Below are 24,992 nucleotides of genomic sequence, written 5' to 3'. Positions count from 1 at the left end.
AGAACCTAGTTTTTCTCTAAATTTTCAAAGAGGATAAGTGATCAATGTTGAGATAATGAATGATATAGCTCACTTTTATAAACATGCTTGGGATTGGTTCCCGAAAAAGGAAAAATTATGAAATTGCCATTTAGAACACTTTGATAAATTGGACTCAAAATCAAGTGTAGGTGTCTTGTATGTGTAGTCTTGAAAATTGAATATGGTAGACTAGTATATATATTTTGATTGTCTTCACATATTTGCAATAGGTTGTGATATTGTGAGAGATTTTGGTTGTGACCACTTGGATACAAGGAGTGCATTGGAGGACAATGCTTGACAGGTAAGCTTTCGGTCCTTGGGGTTAATCCCTCGTTTGTTCCATCAGACTCCGAGGGAGGATGGTACTTTTATATGATATGTGGATATGACTTGTTATATGTTGCATGTATATGTATGTATGTATGTATGTGTGCCACACAAGACAGTGTTTCCTTGTGTGAGGCATAAGACGATGTTTCCTTATGCTTAGTATGAGACGGTGTTTCCTCATATGGTATGTTGCAAGACAGTGCTTCCTTGTGTAATGCATAGTTGTTATATTCTCTAGCCAGCAAGATTTATTATTGCACACATTCATTGATATACATATTCTGATGCATACATGATTTTTACACTATGATTAAGCCTGAAGTGAACCTAGAGGTGAAGAAGCCCTCCAATGACCCCTAGTTTATTGAGATGGTTGATCTCACCCCGTTTGGGGCTTACATTTTAGGTACGGTAGCTGATGGTGCTGAGGCATCACATGGCAGGAGGCCACGGTAGAGCTATTACTTGACATGAGACTTACATGTCATTTTATTTTGTACATGACATATTTTACGAGTTTTTACTATATTTTGAGATGTATATGTCATGACAGTCTTTTGTGAGCATAGGGAGTGTCTATGTCATGTCGATAGTTTGAAAGAGCTAAGGGTACTTTTCCGGGAAACACTGTCACTAATCCTAGAGAGCACTGCAATGCAATTACCACAAGGAGCGGAAAAGTCATTCAGCCCATAGTGAAACCATCTGAAGAAAAGAAAAGGGAAGCGGAGCCCAGTGTTCAAGAAGAGAAGCAAGAAAAGGCAAAGAATATTATTGAAATTAACAAAAGCTATCCAGAAAAAGCGAAAAAGAAACTATTCAAGTGGGAGAAAAAGAAAGCTCTAGAAAGACAGAATAAGCCATTGGATCTCTCTCCATATGCTCGAATCTCTTATCCTCAGAGATTGAAGCAAGAGATTCAGAAGCAGCAACAATTCAAAGTTTCTAGACACATTTAGGAAGTTGCAGATCAACATTCCTTTTGCTGAAGCCTTAGAGAATATGACCAACTATGCAAAGTTCATGAAAGATTGGTTGTCAAGGAAGCGTAAGTTAAGGGCATTGGACACGGTAACTCTGACAGAGGAATGTAATGCAATCATCCAAAAGAAGTTACCTACTAAAGTCAAGGATCCAGAAAGCTTCAGTATTCCATGCACCATAGGTAAATTAGAAGTGGATAATATCCTATGTGATCTTAGTGCTATTATCAAAGTGATGCTGCTTTACATGATGAAAAAGTTGGCGATTACTTAAATGAAGCCCTCAAGGACAGTAGTGCAACTAGCTAACTTCTCTTCAAAGCATGCTTATTTAATTCATACGAATGTAGCTAGGAATTCGACTTCCCCAATGGTTTCCTAACAAGTCTAACTTTCATGCTATCAACATTCGCAATCAATTATCGATGATCCTTTCTAAATTAAGTATATCCCTAATCCCTTGGTGGTTTTAGTTCTTCACTTTATTCCAAGGCCCTAACCCCTTAGAGCCTTTTTCTAGAGTAAGCCTTAAGATCAAGAATCATACGTCAAAATTTATAAGCATATTCCTAGAACATACAAACTCTAGCAATTAACCAAACAAAATTAATAAAGCAATATTCCTATTGACATGCAAGATTCTAATGCCCATTCGAGATTGATCATATCATAAACAAGACTAAGAATTTAAATAGATTAATTGCATAATTGAAATATGAATATTAATTACAAGAATAATTAAACAAAGTCCAGGAACCCATTGGTTCTGTCTTGCCTTAACTACAAAAAGTATATTAGCCTAACATGTTCATGGAAATTAAAACAAAAGGTGAAAGAAAGCAATAATTGTTCATAGTGACTTAGTAGGAAAGATCCACAGTGAGTTCTTGATTATTTTCAACTTCCTTCTCCTCCAAGAATTCATTCTCTTTTGTCCTATTTGTCTCCGACCGCTTGCAGAATGCATTTGGAATAACCCTAACCCGTGTTTTTAAAGAAAGATTATAGGCTTTTAATCCTGATCATAGCTCGCTGAAGCGAGCCGCTTAGTGAGCAAAGTTTAACTCCTTGCTTGCATTGCTCGCTTGGGCGAGCTGCAGGGCAAAGGAATGCGAATACAGGAACGTCCTCGCTGGACTTGAGCCAACGAGCAAAAGAAGCATTAAGGTTCATCAGGGTTAACTCACTGGACTTGCTTGCTCGAGCGTGCAAGCCAGCAAGCATTCTGACATTCTTTGGTCTCTTCAATCCATCAATGTTTGAATTTTATATTTCAACCCTGAAAACAACATATTTAAAGTCAGAATCATACCCAGTTATAAAATCCTATGTTCTTTACCATATTTCACCATTATTTAATATATATTTGATCTTAAAAACATGATATATTTGACACTAATCAAATTATTCCCAGATTTACTCACTTCTGTCCTCAACAATGGACTGATTTAAAAGAATAGGATAAATGCAAAAATGTAGGTTGTGCTCAATGAATCATCAATATAAAACTCAGACAATAAATTAACCCATAAGTGATCAGACTTAGTGAAAAACAACAGAGGCTTAGGAACAAACTTCCAACTAAGCAGTCTTGAAAGAAAACAAGTCATAAAATCACAGCGTGAGATCTATCAAGCGAACATAGTAACTGAATTCAACACACACCCCTCACTGGAATTATACATTTCACTCATCACTTAAGTGTCAAAGGGGAAAGTGTTTCACTTGAACCTTCATTGAATTAATACTTCTATGACCTTGCTCATATTCTCACTCTCCACTATTACAGAGCATGCACAAAAGATCCTAAGATCTTTATTTAGGTTGTAATGGGGCCTGGCTAAAGGTTGGATATTCAAGGGAAATTGTGGCTAAAAAAGTAAAACACCGAAGGATCATGATATAAATGTAAGCAATTTTAAACAACAATCTTTTTTCTCTCTCTTTCCTCCTTTTCTTTTTCAGTATTTTTCATTTTCAACCCTAATACTCTTTTTTTTCTTTTTCATTTTCAAATTTTCTCAACATGTTTATTTGCATAGAATTTAAAAGGCAAGACCAAATTTTATTTTATTTTTTTTACTATTTTTTCAGCCTTTGCTTTTGCTCAACTCACATAACCTTCTTTTTCAACAATAAGCATAATAAAGTAAATTGTTCATGCTAACACTCTACCATGAAAATTCTAGAATCCAATTTTATCTAAGATAGATATGTATGTGGAGTGGCTAATTAAATAACAAGTTACTTAGAAATAAACAAGTTTAGGCTCAAAAGGGCTAAACAAGAAATATTAAAATGGGTGGCTATCTGGCCAAGTAGTTAAAACAATAAAATGCCTCAATAAATTCAAAAGTGCATGCAAACAATCGTTTCAAGGAGAAACAAAGCAAGTTCTATAAGTATTTTCAACAGTGAAGTGCACACCGAAAAGAATTTTTTGTTTAGGCTCAAAACCTCACAATTATATATGTGCAATTCAATTAATTATGCTCTTTCTCAATCACCCATACTGTAATTCAATATCCTTGTTGACTCTTAGACTTACTCAATTAGTGCTTATTCATAAAATCAAAATAAATGCAAGCCATCAAACTATGAATTAATTCATTAACTTATTCTTTATTAATTCTTCATTATCATAATTTGATTATTATCAGTAAATCAAATACAGAAAAAAATTAAAAATAAGAGAAAAAGTGAAAAGAATGTTCCTTATTTATCTGACAAAGTTTGCAACACGCACAACAGGGATCATAATTGTACCGACTGCTACTATATGTCTAGTGCGCCCCCATTCTTAGATTTAGGAACTTGTTGTCCTCAGCAATTAACAAATAATAAATAAAGAACTGCACATATCAAATAAGCAAGAAGAATCAACAGGTAAAGTCAACCATAGTATCAGTCATGTCCACAACAAGGTAAGTAAAAAAAAATCATGAGTACATCACCGGGAATATCATTACTCAAAATAGATAAAAAAGAAAAATAAAATGGTCCTAAAAATTAAAAAGGAAAATAAAGTCTTGTGGCATCATGTCATATCTTATCTGAGGCATTATCAGCGGAAGACTCAAAAATTCCCTCATTGTCTGGTAGGGGTGTTCGCGGTCTGGATTGGATCGATTTTGGAAGCAAAAATCATCTGATCCAATCCTTCGGTTTGATCATGTAATCATCCATTCGGTTTGAATTTTTTTTCAAATCCGATCCGATCCAATCCAATTTTTTTCGGTTTGGATTGGATCGGTTTTCGGTTTTTTGAAAATCTTAAAATTTGTTTCATGGTTATTGTACAAATAACATCTTTTGTATAATAGGCTTTGTAAATTTTATTTTATTTTTGAAATAGAAAAGCGTTAGTAAACAATAATATAATTTTTTTTTAACAATGAGATATGAAGCTCTACCCAGATTAAATTTTGTTGATGATATGTGACTAAGTTTTTCCTTGGGTTTAGTTGATGGGTTAATGAGTATTGGGTTTAGAAATTTTTGGGCTATAAATGGAGAGAAAAATCCACGTAAGTAGAGAAAAATTAATATATTGGATCGGTTTGGATTGGATCGGTTTTCATCAACCCATCCGAAAACCGATCCAATCCAATTAAAATTTGCAGTTTTTTTCGGTTCTCGGTTTTTCGGTTTTCGATTTATTCGGTTATCAGTTTTTCGGTTCGGTTATTGCGGTTTGAATCGGTTGATGAACACCCCTATTGTCTGGTGGTGGCGGTGGAACTAAAGCTACTGGCATAATAGAGATCGAGAGATGTCTCATGATAGCCTCGATTTATGTCTGGAGATGATCCTGCCTCTCCAATACAAAAGTAATCCTCTACTCTAGGGAACGAACTGTGATGATTTGAGTGAGCGACGGCCTTGGCATCCTCCTCCAGCTACTCGACGGGCACCATCAGCAACATCCTCAGTAGCATCTGCATCATCCCTAACTGATGGTGGGCTAGTTAAGAAGGCAACAACAGAAATCATAACCTCCTGCCTAAGGTTCTCGCTATTTACTGGGCTAATTACCCCAGCACTTAAACATTTAGCCTGAATCATATAATTGTGGCCCAAGGAAGCTCGCGAACTACGCGTGTGAGCTGTAGCATAAAGTGAATATGCTAGCGATGTGCAAACGTCAATATCAGTCCCCTGCATGATAAGATAAAAGAGTGGAGCCCATGGAACGTTGTAATCGTGATGATGAAATAAGGGTAGCAAAATATATACATTGAACTTGTACCAAAATTTTGCTACTGGTAATAAGTCACCATGGACAATGAGCTGAGGTACAGGATTAGGTCCCTGAGTCATCTTCCATCGGGTGCCAGGTTTGGCAATGACTACCAGAATCTGCCTAAAAATTAATAAAGGATCTCTTTGCTATCTAATCCTCTCAATCAGTGGTAACTCAAAATTATGTATCATGGCCTGGTAGGGATAGGTTCTAATAGTGGGATCAAACTGGGACTTCAAGACCCTCTGTAGTGTCTGAGCATTGTAAGGTACCTGTTTGCCCCTCACCTGTGACATATATTGTAACATTCCCGTCTCGAGCCAGTTCAATTAACATACATATGATACAAAACATGCATCAGCGGAAGACTTAACTTAATATCTTGCATTAGCTTACTAAATTACAAGCTAACTTTTTTCTTTCTTATTCTTCATTTCGTTTCACATGATATCTCACATTGCATACTTCTCCTAAATTAATTCGTATTTGACGAAGACAAAAATCGGGGAGAGTAACCTCTGTAAATTAAACAACTGGGGATTTGCCAATCCTACTCTCAAAGGTTCCTGATAAACAGTTTATACCATATATGATTTCAGAAATACCAGATATCTATATAGGACTATATACCCATCTATGGGTGCATGCATAACTAGCTCTGTGCCACTATGTCTAACAGCATACATATTTCAGCACATGCACATATCTGAATACACAAATGTACATGCATCAAATATGAACACATGTACAAAACATATACGGACCATATATTATATAATAGATCAAACATCATGATCCCAAAATGAAAAGAACACTATACAACAGTACATATTCTCCAAAAATAACATCTATAATAAATAGTAGCGTCCGGCCACCCAGAACTTCATATCCTCATACTAGTACCTCTAGCCACGGGTAGTGTCTTTGTTTCGTGAAGGCTCTTCAATTAACTATGTTCCTGAAATCATATCCTCAAACAGGGTTAGAGACGAATCTTTAGTAAGCTCCAGGTTTATGGAAAACTCTACATACCCTGGGCTCACTTCCTGCATGACAGTCAGATACATAATATATAAAACATCATATAAGCAAATATCATAGCTGAACAAGCATATATACATATCTTATCAAAAATGCACGCAGTATTTCCCAAGGGAGAGCCCCAAGCGGAAATCAACGCACATAACAAATATCATAACTAAATTGAGCATATATACATATCTTATCAGAGATGCACGTAGTATTTTGAAAGGGAGGACCCCAAGCAGAATCAAGGCACATAAATTCATTTACGAAAATCAAAACAATAATCACATCAAAACAAAACATATCTTATCAGAGACGTACGCAGTCATTCCCAAGGGATGACCCCAAACGGGAATCAACGTACGTAACAAATATCATATACAAAATCATCACAATAATCACATCAGAACAAAACATATCTTATCAGAGACGTACGCAGTCATTCCCAAGGGATGACCCCAAGCGAAAATCTACGTACGTAACAAATATCATATACAAAATCATCACAATAATCACATCAGAACAAAACATATCTTATCAGAGACGTACGCAGTCATTCCCAAGGGATGACCCCAAGCAAAAATCTACGTACGTGTTCCCATGGGAGGACCCCAAGCGGAACCAGAACATATCAGAGGTGTACACCATCAGTCCCGAGGGATGACCCCAAGCAGACATCAGTGCACATAGGATCAATGGCCAGAGATCATCACATAACAGAGGTGTACACAGTCAATCCCAAGAGAGGACCCCAAGCAGAAATCAGTGCACATGTTCCCAAGGGAGGACCCCAAGCGGAACTCAACATATAACAGATATATACACAGTCAGTCCCAAGGGAGGACCCCAAGCGGACATCAGTGCATATACAAATCAATAGCTAGAGATTATTACAGAAATCATATCAAAACATATCAAAGTAAACACATCAAATCATATCAAAGTAAACACATCATCATATAGCTCTATATGAATGCATCTATATCATATATCTCATACATGTCATACAACCTGACCACAGTCCGTACATTATGGCAGAACACAAAGTAGGACCCATAAACATAGAGCTTACCTCTCAAAGCTGTATAGATGGCCTACCCAACAATCGAGTTACCAAGCCTCCTCTGATGTAGGATCCTCAACAAGACTCTTAGGCGCACCTAAAATAGGGAATCCAAACAAATATCACTAAAATGGTTCAAAGCCAAGTAGTTAACCAGACACACCATTTATTGATTTCATCTTTTATTTATCAAATCTTTTCTTTACTATTCATACATACGGTACTGTTCATCTCTACAGTACTATTCTCACTATTCACGTATACGACACTATTCAAAAATACGATATCTTTAATTTTTCCTTTCGTATTAAATCCATAATTAAATGTGAGGGTCATTATATATATATATATATATATACGCGGTGGGCATTATCATGATCGGCACTCCAGGCATTCGCATAGAATTCCTAGGTCAAAGTCTTGAGGCTAGGACCAAATGTCCTAATAGATTGTAGGACTCATTTACACTCTTAGTAAACATGCACAACTCTAAAGTTGAGGCTCATCCCTGGTTCATCACACCAAAATGTGCACCAATTATCTAAAGTTTTCTAAACATAGTAAATATTTATAATTACATTTAAATAAGTCCCCTGCCACAAAAAAATTTCATAATTGACCCATATTTAGATATATATAAAATCAATGAATAAAATTAAGAATGTAACTTACACTAGTGTGAAATAATCATAACTTTACTATAGATTGAAAATTGCATCCACTATCCTAATTTTTATTTATTTTTTATATTTTCTAAAGAAATTTAGTATATTTGATGTAAGCGTGTAAATAGGTTATGCAGCCTATATTGAATATTTGGTCCAACCTAACATAATATATTTTATAAAATAGAACCGACTTAGATCTAATATATATATGGGTTCGCTTTTTCTACAGTCAATGTAGATAACTTATCTACCGTGAATCCAAAACGACGTCGTTTTGAGGCGGAAATTAAGGTATTTTTGTAATTATAATTTATTTCAGGGTTATAATAGTCTTTTTCAATATAATTTTTTAATTTTTCAACCCAAAACGATGTCGTTTTGGGAGCGAATGTAAATAACTTATCTACATTCACTTTAGAAACATTAAAGCCTATATATATATATATATATGGTAAAATCATTTCTACTGCCGTTTTATGTACAGCAATAATAGGTGTATGGTTATGATTCCCCACAATTGAATGCTTTCATCTTATGTATTGTTATGATTCCTCATATTTAATGATTTCACGTATATATATGACAAGTATTTGACTGTTGCACGTACAGCAGTTGCAGAAATATAAAACCCTATATATATATGGGAGCTATTAATCTTATGTCACATAAGATACATATCTTATGTGAGTGAAACAAAGTTGTGGAGCCCATAATTTTTAAAAAAAGAAGAAAAGAAAAGAAAAAATAAGTATAAGATTTTATGAGTGTGCAACGTAAGAGAACTATCTTATGTGATATATGATAACTATTTCCCTATATATATATATATATGGTAAAATCATTTCTGCAGCCGCTTTACGTACAGCAACGACAGGTGTATGGTTATGATTCCCCACATTTAATGTTTTCATCCTTTGTATGGTTATGATTCCTTGCATTTAATATTTTAAAGTATATATATGGCAAGTATTTGATTGTTGCACGTACAGCAGTTGCATAAATGTAAACCCCTATATATATATGTGTGTGTGTGTGTGTGTGTGTGTGAGGTAGGATCATTTGACACCAGTGTCAAATATTTGAAATTTGACACCTCATCTAAGAGCTGTTAGATCAAAAAAGATCAACGACTCTGATTTGTAAGCATGTGACACCATTGATCTTTTTTTATCTAACGACTCTCAGATGAGGTGTCAAATTTAAATTTGACACTGGTATCAAATGATCCTACCTATATATATAAACATGTCATATGTATACTTCTACAAGATTTGATCTATATAAGTTCACAAGTTGGCTTATAACATATTATTTATTTTAAATGAAATAAAATTATTTTAGTTATTTTTTGTAATTCTTAATAGGTTTAAAAGGCATGATAAACTGCTTACCAAAAAAAAAAAAAAGGCATGATAAACTTAAATAGAGTAACAGCTACATGTTAGACCTTAAATTTTTTAAAGAATAGGACAAGTTGCACCTATAATTTAACGTAATAGGCATAGCTAAAATCATTCTTCACAACTCTCACATATTTAGAGCAAAATCTATCCTAGCCAATTTACCCTCTAATTAAATGCAATTCGCCATTTTCATTAATAATAATCCCTTCATATAAATTCGTAGCTCACTTTTTATTATTTTTAAAATTTGATTTCTTAAAACCAAGTTAGAAAACGTGGGAGTACAACAATATTGATGAATTAGCGTATTACACCCTGAATAATTTCTCCAACGAGACACAATACGCGACTGTCATGAAATGCTTTCAGTCAAGCAGTTTATCGGTTATCCAAGTAATGAAGAAGGAGCTATTGGAGAGTTGAATTTCACTATGTAAGTAAAAACAATCTATGGCCGTGTCGAGATCTAGAAGGAGGCTACTCTCAAATTGTCGCAACAGTTTGTCTTATTTCACAAGAGATACGTGACACCATTTCATTAGTCTGATTTTCATACTTCTGTGGCTTCTTTCCCCTTCTAAAGTTTGTGACTAACGTAACTGCATTTCTTGCAATAAAATAGATTGGAAAACAGATCAAAGCAAGAAGCAAAGAAAGCACACCCTTGCCTTTTACAACTAGTTTAATCATTTATCTATGTGTTGAAACTCTTCATTCCTTTCCGACGAGTCTTGTATACACTCACGAAGATCCTTTTGCTAGAGATATATGATTTCTTGCTACGAGTCTTCATTTCATGTATAAATTGATACTGCTAATATTCTCTTTACCTCACTCTAATTCCTTAACCATTATTGCAACTGTTGGGAGGCCTAGCATAAAAGTTGGAGAAATGGGTCCTCTGGCTATATTTCTCGTCTGTTTACTTTCATTATCAAGTAAGTTCGAAAGATATAGATATATACACATTCCTTTTCTGCTGCAGTATCATACTTTCTAAACTATATAACATCAATTTTCCCTATTGTACAGGAGCGAAAGCCTTAAGCAGTATTGGTGTGAACTATGGCCAACTTGGGAACAATCTTCCCTCTCCATATAGGTCCATTGAGTTACTAACAACAATGGACGCTGGCCGTGTGAAGCTGTATGATGCCAACCCCGAAATTTTAAGGCTTTTATCAACAACCAAGCTCAAAGTTTCCATCATGATCCCAAACAATGAAATCTCAGGCATTGCTACCAACCAAAGCATAGCAGATGAATGGGTGAGGAACAATGTCCTCCCCTACTACCCCAAAACCATGATTCGCTTCCTACTTGTAGGCAATGAGGTGCTAAGCTACAATTCAGAACAAGGCCACCAAATGTGGCATGATCTTGTTCCAGCAATGCGAAGCATCAGAAGATCTCTCAAAGCTCAGAATATCAGAGGCATCAAAATTGGCACCCCATTGGCGATGGATGTCTTACAATCAACTTTCCCACCTTCAAGTGGGAGATTCCGATCTGACATAATAGACAGTGTGATAGTACCATTGCTTAAGTTCTTAGACAAAACAAACTCATTTTTCTTCATTGATGCATACCCATATTTCCCATGGTCACAGGACCCCTACAATATTAGCCTTGACTTTGCTCTGTTCAGGGGAAATTTCAGCATAAGTGACCCTGGTAGTGGCTTAGTCTACACCAATTTGTTAGACCAAATGCTTGACTCCCTTATCTTTGCAATGTCTAAACTCGGCTACTCCAACATCCAGCTCGTTATATCTGAAACAGGATGGCCGAACTCTGGTGACATAGAAGAACCTGGAGCAAACATATACAATGCAGCTACATACAATCGCAATCTCATCCAAAGAATGACAACAAAACCACCCATTGGGACCCCAGCTAGACCTGGGGTTGCAATAACCACCTTCATCTTTTCACTGTTTGATGAAAACCAAAAGACTGGTCCAGGAACAGAAAGACATTGGGGCTTCTTGCACCCGGATGGGACTCTAATTTATGATATTGACTTAACAGGAAAGCAACCTTTGACAGATTTTGCACCATTACCAGCTCCAGAGAACAATGTACCTTACAAAGGGAAAGTGTGGTGTGTGGCAGCAAGAGAAGCAAACCAAATGGAATTGGCAGCAGCTTTGTCCTATGCCTGCAACGAAGAGAATGTTAATTGTGAAGCACTTGCACCAGGAAAAGAATGCTATGAGCCAGTTTCGGTCACTGATCATGCAAATTACGTGTTTACCACTTACTGGGCTAAGTTTAGAAGTCAAGGAGCCACATGCTATTTCAATGGACTTGCAGAGCAGACAACTACAGATCCCAGTGAGTTTTCACTTCAACACAAACCTATCTTCATCACTTCGCTTCCTTTCATTTTCATCTTATACTTTCTACACTCATGTTCTAATTACAGTTTTGATGATATTGTTTTCTTATAACAGGTCGACCTTCTTGCAAGTTCCCAAGCGTGACTATGTAAAGATGAACAAAGGAAAAAGATTGCTTTTGAAAAACAATAGCTTCGAAATATTGCTTTATTCGTATCGGTAGTGGTATCTGAATAATGTCCCAAATAAAAATATTATATTTATACGTCACATCTTTATTGAAATATGATATTTCCTTCAAATTCTGTTAATGCTTTTGTGAGACGCACGTTCAAAAAAATAAGCACTGTCTAAAAATTAGAATCATACAAATAGCACTTGAAACAGAACAAGGCAGTGATTGAAGAACAAGAGTAATAATTTCATTAATAAAGCGCTTACACCAGTTCAATCCAACAAAACCATTGAAATAAGATCACATCAACGTTTGAGGACTAACAAAACTAGTCATTATCTACACACAAACTCAAGCTTAAGCGCGCTCGCCCCTAATGCGCCTCGCGAGCTGAATATCCTTTGGCATGATGGTAACGCGCTTCGCGTGAATGGCGCAGAGGTTAGTGTCCTCGAAAAGACCAACCAGGTAAGCTTCCGCGGCCTCCTGGAGCGCCGCCACGGCGGTGCTCTGGAACCGAAGATCAGTCTTGAAGTCCTGCGCAATTTCGCGGACCAGTCGCTGGAACGGAAGCTTACGGATCAGAAGCTCCGTGCTCTTCTGGTACTTTCGGATCTCTCGGAGCGCCACAGTCCCCGGCCTGAAACGGTGTGGCTTTTTCACGCCGCCGGTGGCCGGAGCAGATTTCCTAGCAGCCTTCGTCGCCAGTTGCTTCCTCGGTGCCTTGCCGCCGGTGGACTTGCGAGCGGTCTGCTTGGTGCGAGCCATTGCCGGTCACCGGAATCTAATAATTTGACCGAAAGAGAAGGTTTTAGAGAAAAAAATAAATTGATTTCTTTTCTTTTCTTTTCTTCTCGTGAGAGTTATAATAGTTAGTGATTGGATGTGGTTATTTATACCGTGAGGTTTGAATTGGGGTTTGTGCGCGAAGCATAAGAGAGATGAGTAGATGATGATCGTAACCGTTGAATCCTTTAGGAGGGAATGGGCGGGTGTCGTTTGTTTGTAGTTGTGGCATCACGCGGATCGGTGACGTGGAGTGTGGAGGAATAGCTAGTGTTGAATGACAATCGTTCATCTGATTATGATGGAAGGTTGAGATTGAATTAAACGGGGTGACACGGATCGATGTATCCTTGAAGGGGAGAGGAAAAAAAAAAACAAGAAAAGGAAATTGATTTTCATTTTTTGCGCGGTTTCTGAAAATGGGAGCTCAAGGGTCAAATGCCAAAAAATTGGGCTTTGAATCCTTTTCTCTAAACCTCAAGCCCATCAGATCCTTCACTTGTTTCTAGGTGCAATAGATAAAAATATTAACTAAATAAACAATTCTAATTTTTTCAAGCCCATCATTCTGATAATCTTCTTGATTACTAAATAAAAACATTAAGCATTAAAATATTTTTAAACACTAAAATGATTTTTTCTTAGTGAAAATAGATAAAATAAAATGAAATGGACTGAAATATTATTATTTAGAATGTTGAGAATATGATAGTTTATTTCATTCCAACTATGAAATTTATTTTTCCAGGTAGCTAGGCTCAACAAAGGAAGACGACTAGAAGACTAACTTGGTTTGTTGTCGGTTGTTGAGGTGGTGCTTGTTAATATAAGCGTCATAAAGACAATCTAAGTGGTTGGATGATATTATATTATGTATTTTGATATTTTCATGAATAATATCAGATATTATTTTATCTATTTCATATTATTGTCTCTCTTTATTTGTATGTTTGAATAAATAAAGGTCCTTGCGAAAATCAAGGTGAACATTCGATGATCTATGATGAGATAATGATTGTGAGGACTCATATGCACTATGTGATCAAGGACTTATATGCATTATGTGATTATTATCTGAACTTGTTCCTGGTTTTGGGTCACCAAGATAAAGTATCGGTGGCTTCATTAAACTAGCACGATATCAAGCTATTTAATGGTAATGTAAGGCACAGGCCATATACACAATAAAGGATCAATATCATGATCCATCAAATGCGAAAATACTAAAATACATCAAACACTCCAAAAAGGTAGTAGCCTACAGCCACTCAAAATCCGATCTGTCAACTGCCTCAGCCACGTGTCGTGTCCCTGCCTAGTGAGGACTCACCGGGAGTCTGGGCACCTGAAAATATGTCCCCAAAGAGGGGTGAGATTACAAATCTCAATAAGCTCCAGGTTTATAGAGAATTCTCCATACCCCTGGCTCACTCCTGCATGAAAGTCAGATACAAAGTATACGAATACAACATATAACAGATATCATAACAGAACAGAGCATATATCCATATCATATCAGAGATGTGCGTCGTCATTCCCAAGGGAGGACCCCAAGCGAAAATCAACGCACGTGTTCCCGAGGGAGGACCCCAAAGCGGAACCAGACATATCAGAGGCGTACACCATCAGTCTCGAGGGAGGACCCCAAAGCGGACGTCCGGGTACTATACAATCAATGGCAAGAGATTGTTACAGAAATCATATTACAGAAGTCATATCAGAGCAAAACATATCATGTTATCAAATAACTCTATATGAATGCATCTATACAAAGCATCTAAATCACAGTCATACAGTCCAACCATAGTTCACTAACCATGGTGGAGCACTCAAGCAGGAAAAGACTCCTTAAACATAGAGCTTACCTCTTGAAGCTTTACCAATACGCTTACTTGTTGCACAAGTTACTTATATGTCTTCAAGAGATTCCGATCCTTTTTAGTCCCTAGGTGCACCTAGAGCAAGAATCCACAAATACAAATCAATAAAATGCTATCATGCCTAGACTTTCCATAAGGCATACATTTTATCGCGTATCTTCCTTTCTTTATACTTTTGCCAATGTTATGCCAATACGCAAGTCTAGACCACCTTATACTCGTTAGCATTCTTTCATTTTAATCAAGTATTCACTTGAGAATTTTCAATATCATTCATGCCATTTTACTTCAAAAGCCGCGGACATACCCTTAGGAAATCAAAGTATTTTTCAACCATTTTTCAAGTCATTTCACTTCTTAACTCATCAATTTTATACAATGAATTACAACACATTTTATTTACAATAAAATGTAACAAAATATACCCCTATACCACCCTCTAGGTCGAACACTACAAGGACATAGACAAAGGTTCTTTTTCTTCACTTACATGTAACTTACACATACAAATACATGTTTTCTTAAGGTTCCAACTTAATTTTTGGAGCATAAAGTCCCTCCAAAGCCCCACAAGGCCTAAACCTAAGGGCATATTTCATATAATTTTTCCCACTTTGGCATTCTCAGTAATTTATCAAATTTCCACTTAATTCCTACACATTAAACCTTCTTAATACTTAAGATAAAATTTTTGCACAACAACCTACTCTTCACCTATGATGGCCGAACATGTAGAGGAAAGCATAGGATTTTTTTCTAATTTTTTTTTTTTACATACATACAAATGCTTATTTTCATTTCTTAAATCCAAGACATCAAAGATTCATCATTAAATCAAAGTTTAATACACAATGCTTTCCTACCAAAACATACTCATAACTTTTATAACTCAAATCATCAAAATAATACCATGGAAATAGAGGTTCATTACCTCCAAAAGCTTATACAAGGTCTAGAAGGTGACCAACAAGCAAGACTCCACCAAAAACCCCCTTTTTCACCTTGGATGAATAGTAATCCGAAAATGGAGTGATGAATATCTCCCTCCACAAACGAAATCAGCTCAAATGGAAGGGTGGAATAGCTTCCTTGGACGATTTCCTATGAGATTGGTATATTGGGTGGAAGATTTGGTGGCTTAACCATGGAGAAATCAAAGAAGGAAGAAGACAACCCCAAACCCTTCCCCCATGGCTGCAGCTCGGTTTTGAGAGTGAGGAGAGGAGAGAGAAACTGATTTGGAAATGAGACTTAAGTGACTTAAGAAGGTGAGCATATGTGGCCTTTTACCCGGGTATTTTTCTTTCGCGTATTTTCACTTAAACTAACCCGGAACTAACTCAAAGCTACAAATATATTTTTATTTTTCTAAAATCATTTATATTACTTTTTAATTCTTACAAAAATATATTCATAATTCACAGTATGATTTTTGCACCGTTTTTGACGAAATGCACTGTGAATCACTAATTGTACTTCATTTACTTATGAAACTTAAACTTATAAACTTATCATTTTCTTGGGCCTATATTGACTTGCTTGGCATATATTGGACTTTATTATTCTTATTTCATCAATTATTTGTTTCTGGGCTCTACCGGTTGCTTAAACAGCAGTACAAAATACCCGGTAGAAACACTATTCACGAGATTTTCACGGAAAGTGCCAGACTATACAATTTTTCGTTCTGAACTCATATTTGTCTTCAGAATTTTCAAATTATGTTCCTAAAATTATTTTGCTCATTTAAGCTCTACCGGTTAATTCACAAAACTGTAAATTCTCCGGCAGAACGCACTATTCATAACATAGTCATGATTACAGTCAAAATACTCGAAATCACTCACTGAATCTAATTATGGCATTTAAATCCTTAAATTAAATCTCTAACTAAGATTTACCAGTTAGGGTCATTATAATTATTAGACTTAAGGTTGTCATCAAATACATATCCAAGGGTTGTACTTTGACTATACAACTTTATCTGCCTAAAATATGGGGAGAACAATATAATTTTAGGCATGACTTGGGCATGAGTACAAAGTCAAAAGGATTCATCATCTTTGTAAGGGAATAGTTGTTCGTAAAAAACAGATGGAACTCGAATGACTTCTTTAAAACTCGGTAACATGTGCACGATAAAAGGATCATTAAGGAGTTCATGGATTCGCCTTTAGAGTAATTATGATGTTGTAATTTTAAATAGTGTTTTCATTAATAGTAATCGAATTGTGATTTACAATGCTATAAAACTTACTTGTAAGAAAAATAAGTAATAAATGTTGAAAAGTGTAAACATTAATCTTTAATCGTAATTTTGATTTATTATATTTATAATAACGTTAATTAGTAATTATTAAACTCGTAACAATTGTTTTGACTATTATATAGTTACAGATGTAAGCTTAGTAAATGAAACCCTAACAATTTGACATATTAAGTTAAATTATTAATTTTTAGTTATAAATTAAATAATTGAATAGTCATTATAATTTAAAATTTTGTTCAATATTAATGATGTTATTTAATCCTTTATCCAAACTAATTGATTAATAATACAATATTGGGAAATCGTTGGCATAAAAAATAAATTTGTCAAATAATTAATTTCTATACAAAATGCTTTAGGACAAACCATTAATCTAATTATTATGTCGTAATAGTAATTAGTGTTTTAATTAATAGTAATAAAATTTGATGTTAAATTTGATTAAATAATCAATGCAATTATTGTTTTAATTATATAGTCCCTATGATTATTGATAAATTTTGTAAATTTTTGTTAGTTAAATGGCTAGTCATGGACCTTGCATTGACCCCGGTCCAAAAGAGTGGGGTGTATTGGATGAAGATGTGCAGCTATCTCACAGGTCCCAAGTCGTGTGGAACGACAGACATTTGAAGTCTCTTAGAGTGAGACAAGCCTCAGAGGGTAGGGGCATCAGAGACGTGCATAACCCTGATGATATTCCCCTGGACTTGCAACAGCATTTGATGCGTGCAGGTTTCTGGCATGCGGGTCGCATGAGACGACTACCGGTATGTTTCAGTTATGAATTTATACTTGTTGTATACATGTTAGCAATAATAAGGACCTTTAAATGTTTTTTACTTTATTTTTTTTTTGTCATGACAGATTGACCATGGGTTGATTACTATACTGGTTGAAAGGTGGAGGCCTGAGACTCACACTTTCCATATGCCCATTGGAGAGATGACTATTACTTTATAGGATGTTGAGGCCATTATGGGTTTAGCCTCTGAGGGACGAGTCGTTTCTGGCTATACCCATGCGAATTGGGAGAATGTAGTTCAGCAATACATGGGAATATCTCCACTCGCAGTGGATTTGGATGGTGGGAACCTTAAGATGAGTTGATTGACTCATCATTGGGCCGATGACTGGTTTACACACATAAAAGGAAAGATAGTCAAATAGGTAACTGGTTTACTGACTAACTGATGATGGTGGAACAACCGCAACATTGGACATAGGGATAACAATCTGGTGTGTTATGGGATCATCATGATGTTCATCATCACCTGGATCTCTATCATTCTGATCATCGTCATTTGCCAATAGAGTGTCTTCATCTTCTTCATCCTTATCCTATTCCTCTTCATTATCAGGTTCAACATTATAGTCGTTTTCTTCTCCATCCGCAGTGGTTGATTGTGTGGGCTAGGGTACCGATGACGATGAAATTTCTTTCTGACTGTTAAGGTCCAACCTACGTATTGGTGTTGACAGATCCTCTGATGTCTCAATATCCACGTATAACTCAATAAATTGAGACGTAGTAGAGTTTTGGACAAATGTTCCAAGAAAAATGTCAATCTCTTTATCATCAGTTATTTCAAAACCTACATATTTGTGATTTCCACATGGGACTCTACCTGTAACTGAAGATATTACTTGATTTTGTTGCAACTTCAACTTCAGACGAATCTTCTTAAGTAGATCTTCAAAGGACAAGCCTCGGACAATATACATTACTCTTTTTTCCCCTTCGGAGCTCAAACTGCCTACACCGTTAATTTTAGAACCATTATAATATACAAATGAAGGAAATTGTTTTATTCTAATATTGTGTTTTTATGCAAATAAAATACAAAAAATAGGATAGAGGACATTCAAAATAACTAAATAAACAACAGATGTTTAAATACACATTGCAAGAACCGATATAAAATAAAATACGAATAGTTAGTCAATATCAAATGCAAAAAATAGAAACACCAAATTGTTACGTATTGAGCAGCATCGACTAATACCATATATAACCAAAAAGTATTCTCGTAAGTGTCAATGAAGACATTAATTGTGTATGTACAGGACACCCCTCACGCAAAACTCGTGGTCACCGACAGCATGTGCCGTCAAGGAAAGTGGCGGGAGTGGAGGAATATTGCTGCCACATAACCTGTGGCCGCACAACCCGTCAAGATGGCTGACGAGATTGTGCTGACAGGGCTGCCATTCACGTCACCATGGTTGACGGCTCTAGTGAAGAAACACACTCATCTGGTTGCTTGACGCGTTCGGAGCAGGGAGCCTAGGTGGCATGTTGTTCCGTCACTGTTCATGGCGGGACTGAACCCGTTGATGAGTCTCCAAATTACTATGTATTAAGGGTCAATCAACATCAACATCAACATCAACAACATCTTTATTCCAAATTAATTGGGGTCGGTGGTAGATGAACCCACATGAAAGATACAAAACAGTTGGAAAAAAAAAGTAAAAAAAAAATAAAAATAAAATAAAAATAAAAAAAAAAAAATAAAAAAATAAATAAATAAATAAATAAATAAAAATACACAAATAAAATAATAAAATAAAATAAAATAAAATAAAATAAAAATATATGTATATATAAATAAATAAAAGTAAAAAAGAAAGGGATAAGAAGAAGTGGGGGAAATGAAGGGGAAAAGGACTAAAAAGGGACCATATGGAACATAGGAATAACAGCGGGTCTAACCCTCCACCATACTTATAGCTTTTCTCCATTCCTTTCTAAGACATACTGTCCGCCAATCTATATCCCACTCCATTAAATATTGTTTTACTACTTTCCCCCAAGTAAGCTTCGGCCTACCTCTGCCTCTTTTTGTGTTTAGCTTTTGGTAACAAACTTCTGTTCTTACAGGAGCATCCATGGGTCTTCTCATCACGTGCCCAAACCACCTCAATCTATGTTCTCTCATCTTCTCGGCTACCGGTACTACTCCAACCTTTCGTCGAATATCTTCATTTCTTATCTTATCCATCCTTGTGTAACCACACATCCACCTTAACATCCTCATCTCTGCTACTCCTATCTTATGCTCATGTTGCCTATGTGCTGGCCAGCATTCCGCTCCAGATAGCATTGCCGGTCGTACTGCCGTTTTATAGAATTTTCCTTTTAACTTCAGGGGAATTTTGCGGTCACACAAAAATGCAGATGCACTACGCCATTTCATCCACCCTGCTCTGATTCTGTGATTTACATCCTCATCAATCTCTCCACCGTTTTGTAAAATGGAGCCCAAGTATTTAAAAGCATTTTTTTTGGGTACCTCTTGACCATTTAGATGCACAGGTTCTTGGTCCTCATCTTGTACCAGAGAAAACTCACACTTCAGATACTCAGTCTTGCTTCGACTTAATGTGAATCCTCTGGATTCCAATGTGCTTCTCCACAATTCAAGTTTCCTATTAACACCCTCCTTGCTCTCATCAATAAGCACAAATATCGTCTGCAAAAAGCATACACCATGGCACTTCCTCTTGAATATCTTTTGTTAGTTCATCCATAACTAAGGCAAAGAGGTAAGGACTTAGAGCCGACCCTTGGTGTACACCTACCGTGATAGGAAAATAACTTGATGATCCGTTACAAGCTTTTACACATGTAGTAGCCCCATCATACATATCCTTGATTGCCTTTACATACTTTAATGGAACCTTTTTCTTCTCCAGGACCCACCATAAAACTTTCCTTGGAACCCTATCGTATGCTTTCTCAAGGTCTATGAACACCATATGCAAGTCCTTCTTCTTTTCTCGGTATCTTTCCATTAGTTGTCGCATCAAGAAAATGGCTTCCATGGTACATCTTCCTGGCATAAATCCAAATTGATTTACAGAAACCTTGGTATCTCTCCTCAAGCGATGTTCAATAACCCTCTCCCACAACTTCATAGTATGACTCATTAGCTTAATGCCTCTATAGTTTGAACAATTCTGTATATCTCCCTTGTTTTTGTAGATATGCACAATCATACTTTTCCTCCATACATTAGGCATCTTATTCGTCTGGAGAATCTTATTAAAAAGATTGGTCAACCATTTTATTGCCACATCCCCCAGGCCTCTCCACATTTCAATAGGGACACCATCAGGCCCCAAGGCTTTATTAGTCTTCATCCTCTTTAAAGCCTCCTTAACTTCATGTGTATTAATTTTGCGTACAAATCTTATATTCATATCATCATACGCGTCCTCTAAGTCCACCTCGCTTGTATCTTCATCCCATTAAACAGCTTGTTGAAGTATTTCAACCATCTTTCATTTACATCTTCATCTCTCACCAGAAGTTTTTGATTTTCATCCTTGATGCATCTAACTTGAGTGAGGTCTTTACTTTTCTTATCCCTTATCCTTGCAAGTTTATAAATACCTCTTTCACCATCCTTGCTCCCAAGATTTTTATACAACTCGTCGAAAACCTTGCCTCTCGCTTCTCGCACTGCTTTCTTTGCATTTTTTCTCGCCAATCTAAACTTTTGCAGGTTCTCTTCACTGGGACTTTTATGCAAAGATCTAAAGCACTCCTTCTTATGTTTAATTGCCTCTTGCACCTCTCCATTCCACCACCATGTTTCCTTTGTATGAAATCCATTTCCTTTGCTTTCTCCCAACACCCTCCGTCCCAAATTTTAAATACACTTAGCCATCTCATTCCATATTGCATTTACTCCTCCATCAAACTCCCAAGGTCCTTCGTGCAACATTCTATCATTGAACTCTCTCTCTTTTCCCTCCTTAAGCTTCCACCACCTTATCCTTGGATTCTGAGCCCTCTTCTTCATTGTACGTACTTTGTTGAACCGAACATCCAAGACTACCAGCTTATGTTGCGTAGGAACACACTCTCCAGGGTAGACCTTACATTCGACACAAGAAGTTCTATCTTCTCTTCTAGCCAGGAAGAAATCAATCTGGTGTATTAAGGGTCAATATGAGCATGAAATTAATTAGAAGTAATTAAAAGTTATGAGAATTAAAATTAAATTGTTATTTTATTTTCAATAATATTTTCATAAGATTTCTTATATTTTCATTCAATATCTTATCAAATCTTCGTTTGAATATTTTTAAGGAAAATTTTCCATTAAATAAAAGGGAAAGATTTGAAGGATTGGATCAAAGATATGATTAGAGATTCTAGTGAAGATTCCATTGAAGATATTATGAAAAATTAAAAGATATGATTTCATTCCTATAAAAAGGCATCTCTGGGAAACACAAAGGCACAATTTGTTAGAGGCAAGCATGTTCAGAAGAAGGAGGAGAACACCGGAGTCCAGAGTTGGAGATTTCAGAGAGAGAAGAGCTTGAATGAGACTGAACAATATTGATTCTTTTTCTTTCTTTGTTTTGTTTAAGCCAACTATGTTTGGCTAGTTTTCTTAGTAGTTAGGAATATGGATCCGACGTGAATCCTTGTTTTGGTTTAATTCTTTTCATTAATAAACTGTCTTAAATTATTTGTGTTTACCTTGATTTACATGTTTAAATTCTTGTATGATCTGGCCAATTATATAGGGATAAAGAGGGTTAGGGTTCACAATAGACATATTGGGATCTTGATATAGACAGGGGTAGAACACCAATTCTTGCATGATCTAGACATAGGCTTGTAGGAATTGCAACCTTTTGTAATTCATCGCGCTTAAGGCTTAATCTAAAAGGAATTTATAAGACATTAGGATTCCGATTGGGTTAAAGGGTTAAAGAACTAAGACATTAGGATTTAACCAATTAATTTCTAGATGATGATTTGTTTGAAATAATTGAGATATAATATTATTGAATTGTAATTAAACCAATTAAGGGGGATCGGAGGTGAAGTAAACCTAACTGCATTTTTATTCTTGATTTTAAAACTCAATTTTTATTTCAAATTATCTTTTTTATTAATTTCTTTTACTGTCTTTTATATTTAATTTTTAATTAAATATTGGTTACCTGCGAAATTACTTTTGAATTGTCTAACTTAGATAAAAACGACGAAACTATTGTTTGAAATTAGTCCTCGTGCGAACGATACTTTTACTTAATCACTTTATTACTTGTACGACCGATATATTTGCCGTGTTCGCAACACCTGTCAATCAACTTGACGCAGTTGACTGCTCTATAACGGTGATACTTACCGAATGTATCATCATCCGGAGATATATTTGATATTTGACCGTAGTACGGTCGTTTTGTCCCCTGCAATCTAATAGGACATGGACTCCAAAACAAATACATCATATTTTTATCATTTGGCCCACAACAGCAAACTAGCTCAATAATAAAGAATACAAATATAACATTATCTGAAAACCATGTTTAGAAAAATATAGGGCCTGTTTGATTGCGTTCTTATTTTTCATCTTCTTAAAACTGTTTTGTAAAATAGTTATAAAATTAAGTGTTTTTCTTATGTTTTTTTGTTTTAAAAGTTAAAAATTAAAAGTGAAAACAAAAATAACTCAGACATGTTATCTAAATTTGATTCTAAAAACAAAAAAACAGTTATAGTTTTTAATTATTATATTTACAAAACAAACCTTGTATTTTTTTGATTTGTTTGTTCTAAAAATCAAAAAAATATTTTTAAAAACAGTTATCAAACAGAGCCATACACTCACAAAATGAACATTCATTCTTGGGAAAAAAGTATCTAATATTACTTTAGATAACTTTGTCTAATGTTCATCGAAACGATGTCGTTTTGGGGTTGAAAAATTAAAAAATCAGAATGATAATGACTATTATAACCCTGAAATAAATTAAAATTACAAATACACCATGATTTTCGCCCCAAAACGACGTCGTTTCGATGAACATTAGATAAAATTATCTAAAGTAACTTTAGAAAAACCAAACCCTTTATTCTTTTATATTTGACGTAGGAAGAACAATTTAATTTTTACCCCATTCCTTCGCTTGGGGTTTAAAGTTCTCTATTTGGCTATTTGTATTAATAATATCATGCAGATTGTATTAGGCAAAATAAATTTGCAGCACTATATATTAAATTATATAGTGGCAAAGATGTGACGCCATCAGCTGAGAGCAGAGAAAATGCTTCATATAATAAAATATGTCATTTTGTCATCTCAACTCAAGTCCACTCTTTTTTTAATTAAAATAAAACACTTATTTTCCATCAATCCACTTTTTCTTTTCTCACACAGGCATGAATAGGCATGCAATCTGCAGTTGCACTGCAGAATAACAATGATCTTGCGTCTTTTTTTTTTTTTCTTTTTCCAAGAAGCTTATATGGAATCCTACAAGCGGGGGAGGGAAGGGAGAAAGAAGAGAAGGAAAAAAAAGCACAGTGCATTGCGGAATATGAACTTACATACTTATATTACATGTTTTACAACTCTCTATCGACTAAACTATTTATAAAGATGACCTTATATTATCTACTAAAAAAAATGACCTTATGTCCTTTATTAATTAGAGCATAGCTACATAATCTCGTAAAAGACAATGTTTTGTTTAATACGATGGTCGCCATTTTAACTTGAAATACATGAAAATTAAAACGAACCAATTCATGTGATTGGACCACTAGTTTGGTGGCAATTATAGGGAGCGTTCGGTTGTTATTTTTAAGAATCTACAAAGAAAATAATAAAAAATTATTATTAACAATTTGTAATTTTTCCAAAACATGAAAGAATGTAAATAATAAAATATAATTTCATAATCATTAATAAAAGTACATCAACTAAATATAAAAATAAAAAATAAACCAAGTGCATATATACACCACATTTGATCCTCATTTAATTG

The 24,992-nt window shown here is 35.4% G+C and overlaps 2 protein-coding genes across 2 annotated transcripts; one reads left to right on the top strand and one right to left on the bottom strand.

Moving 5' to 3' along the window:
- Positions 1-10,774: 10,774 nt before the first annotated feature.
- On the top strand, positions 10,775-12,234 carry LOC133296584 (probable glucan endo-1,3-beta-glucosidase A6). The gene is made up of 2 exons (XM_061495597.1): positions 10,775-12,077; positions 12,197-12,234. Exons 1-2 carry the CDS (start codon positions 10,865-10,867, stop codon positions 12,232-12,234), a joined length of 1,251 nt encoding a protein of 416 aa, XP_061351581.1. The 5' UTR covers positions 10,775-10,864.
- A 288-nt stretch (positions 12,235-12,522) lies between these two features.
- LOC133296583 (histone H3.2-like) lies at positions 12,523-13,108 on the bottom strand. The gene has a single exon (XM_061495596.1). The coding sequence runs from the start codon at positions 13,023-13,025 to the stop codon at positions 12,615-12,617; it is 411 nt and encodes a 136-aa protein (XP_061351580.1). The 5' UTR covers positions 13,026-13,108; the 3' UTR covers positions 12,523-12,614.
- Between the last annotated feature and the right edge of the window lie 11,884 nt (positions 13,109-24,992).

This window comes from Gastrolobium bilobum, unplaced genomic scaffold (genome assembly GCF_033153095.1).
Source record: "Gastrolobium bilobum isolate Gb01-03AN ecotype WA unplaced genomic scaffold, APGP_CSIRO_Gbil_v1 utg20749, whole genome shotgun sequence".
Taxonomy (NCBI): domain Eukaryota; kingdom Viridiplantae; phylum Streptophyta; class Magnoliopsida; order Fabales; family Fabaceae; genus Gastrolobium; species Gastrolobium bilobum.
This window is presented reverse-complemented; position numbering and strand designations above follow the sequence as displayed.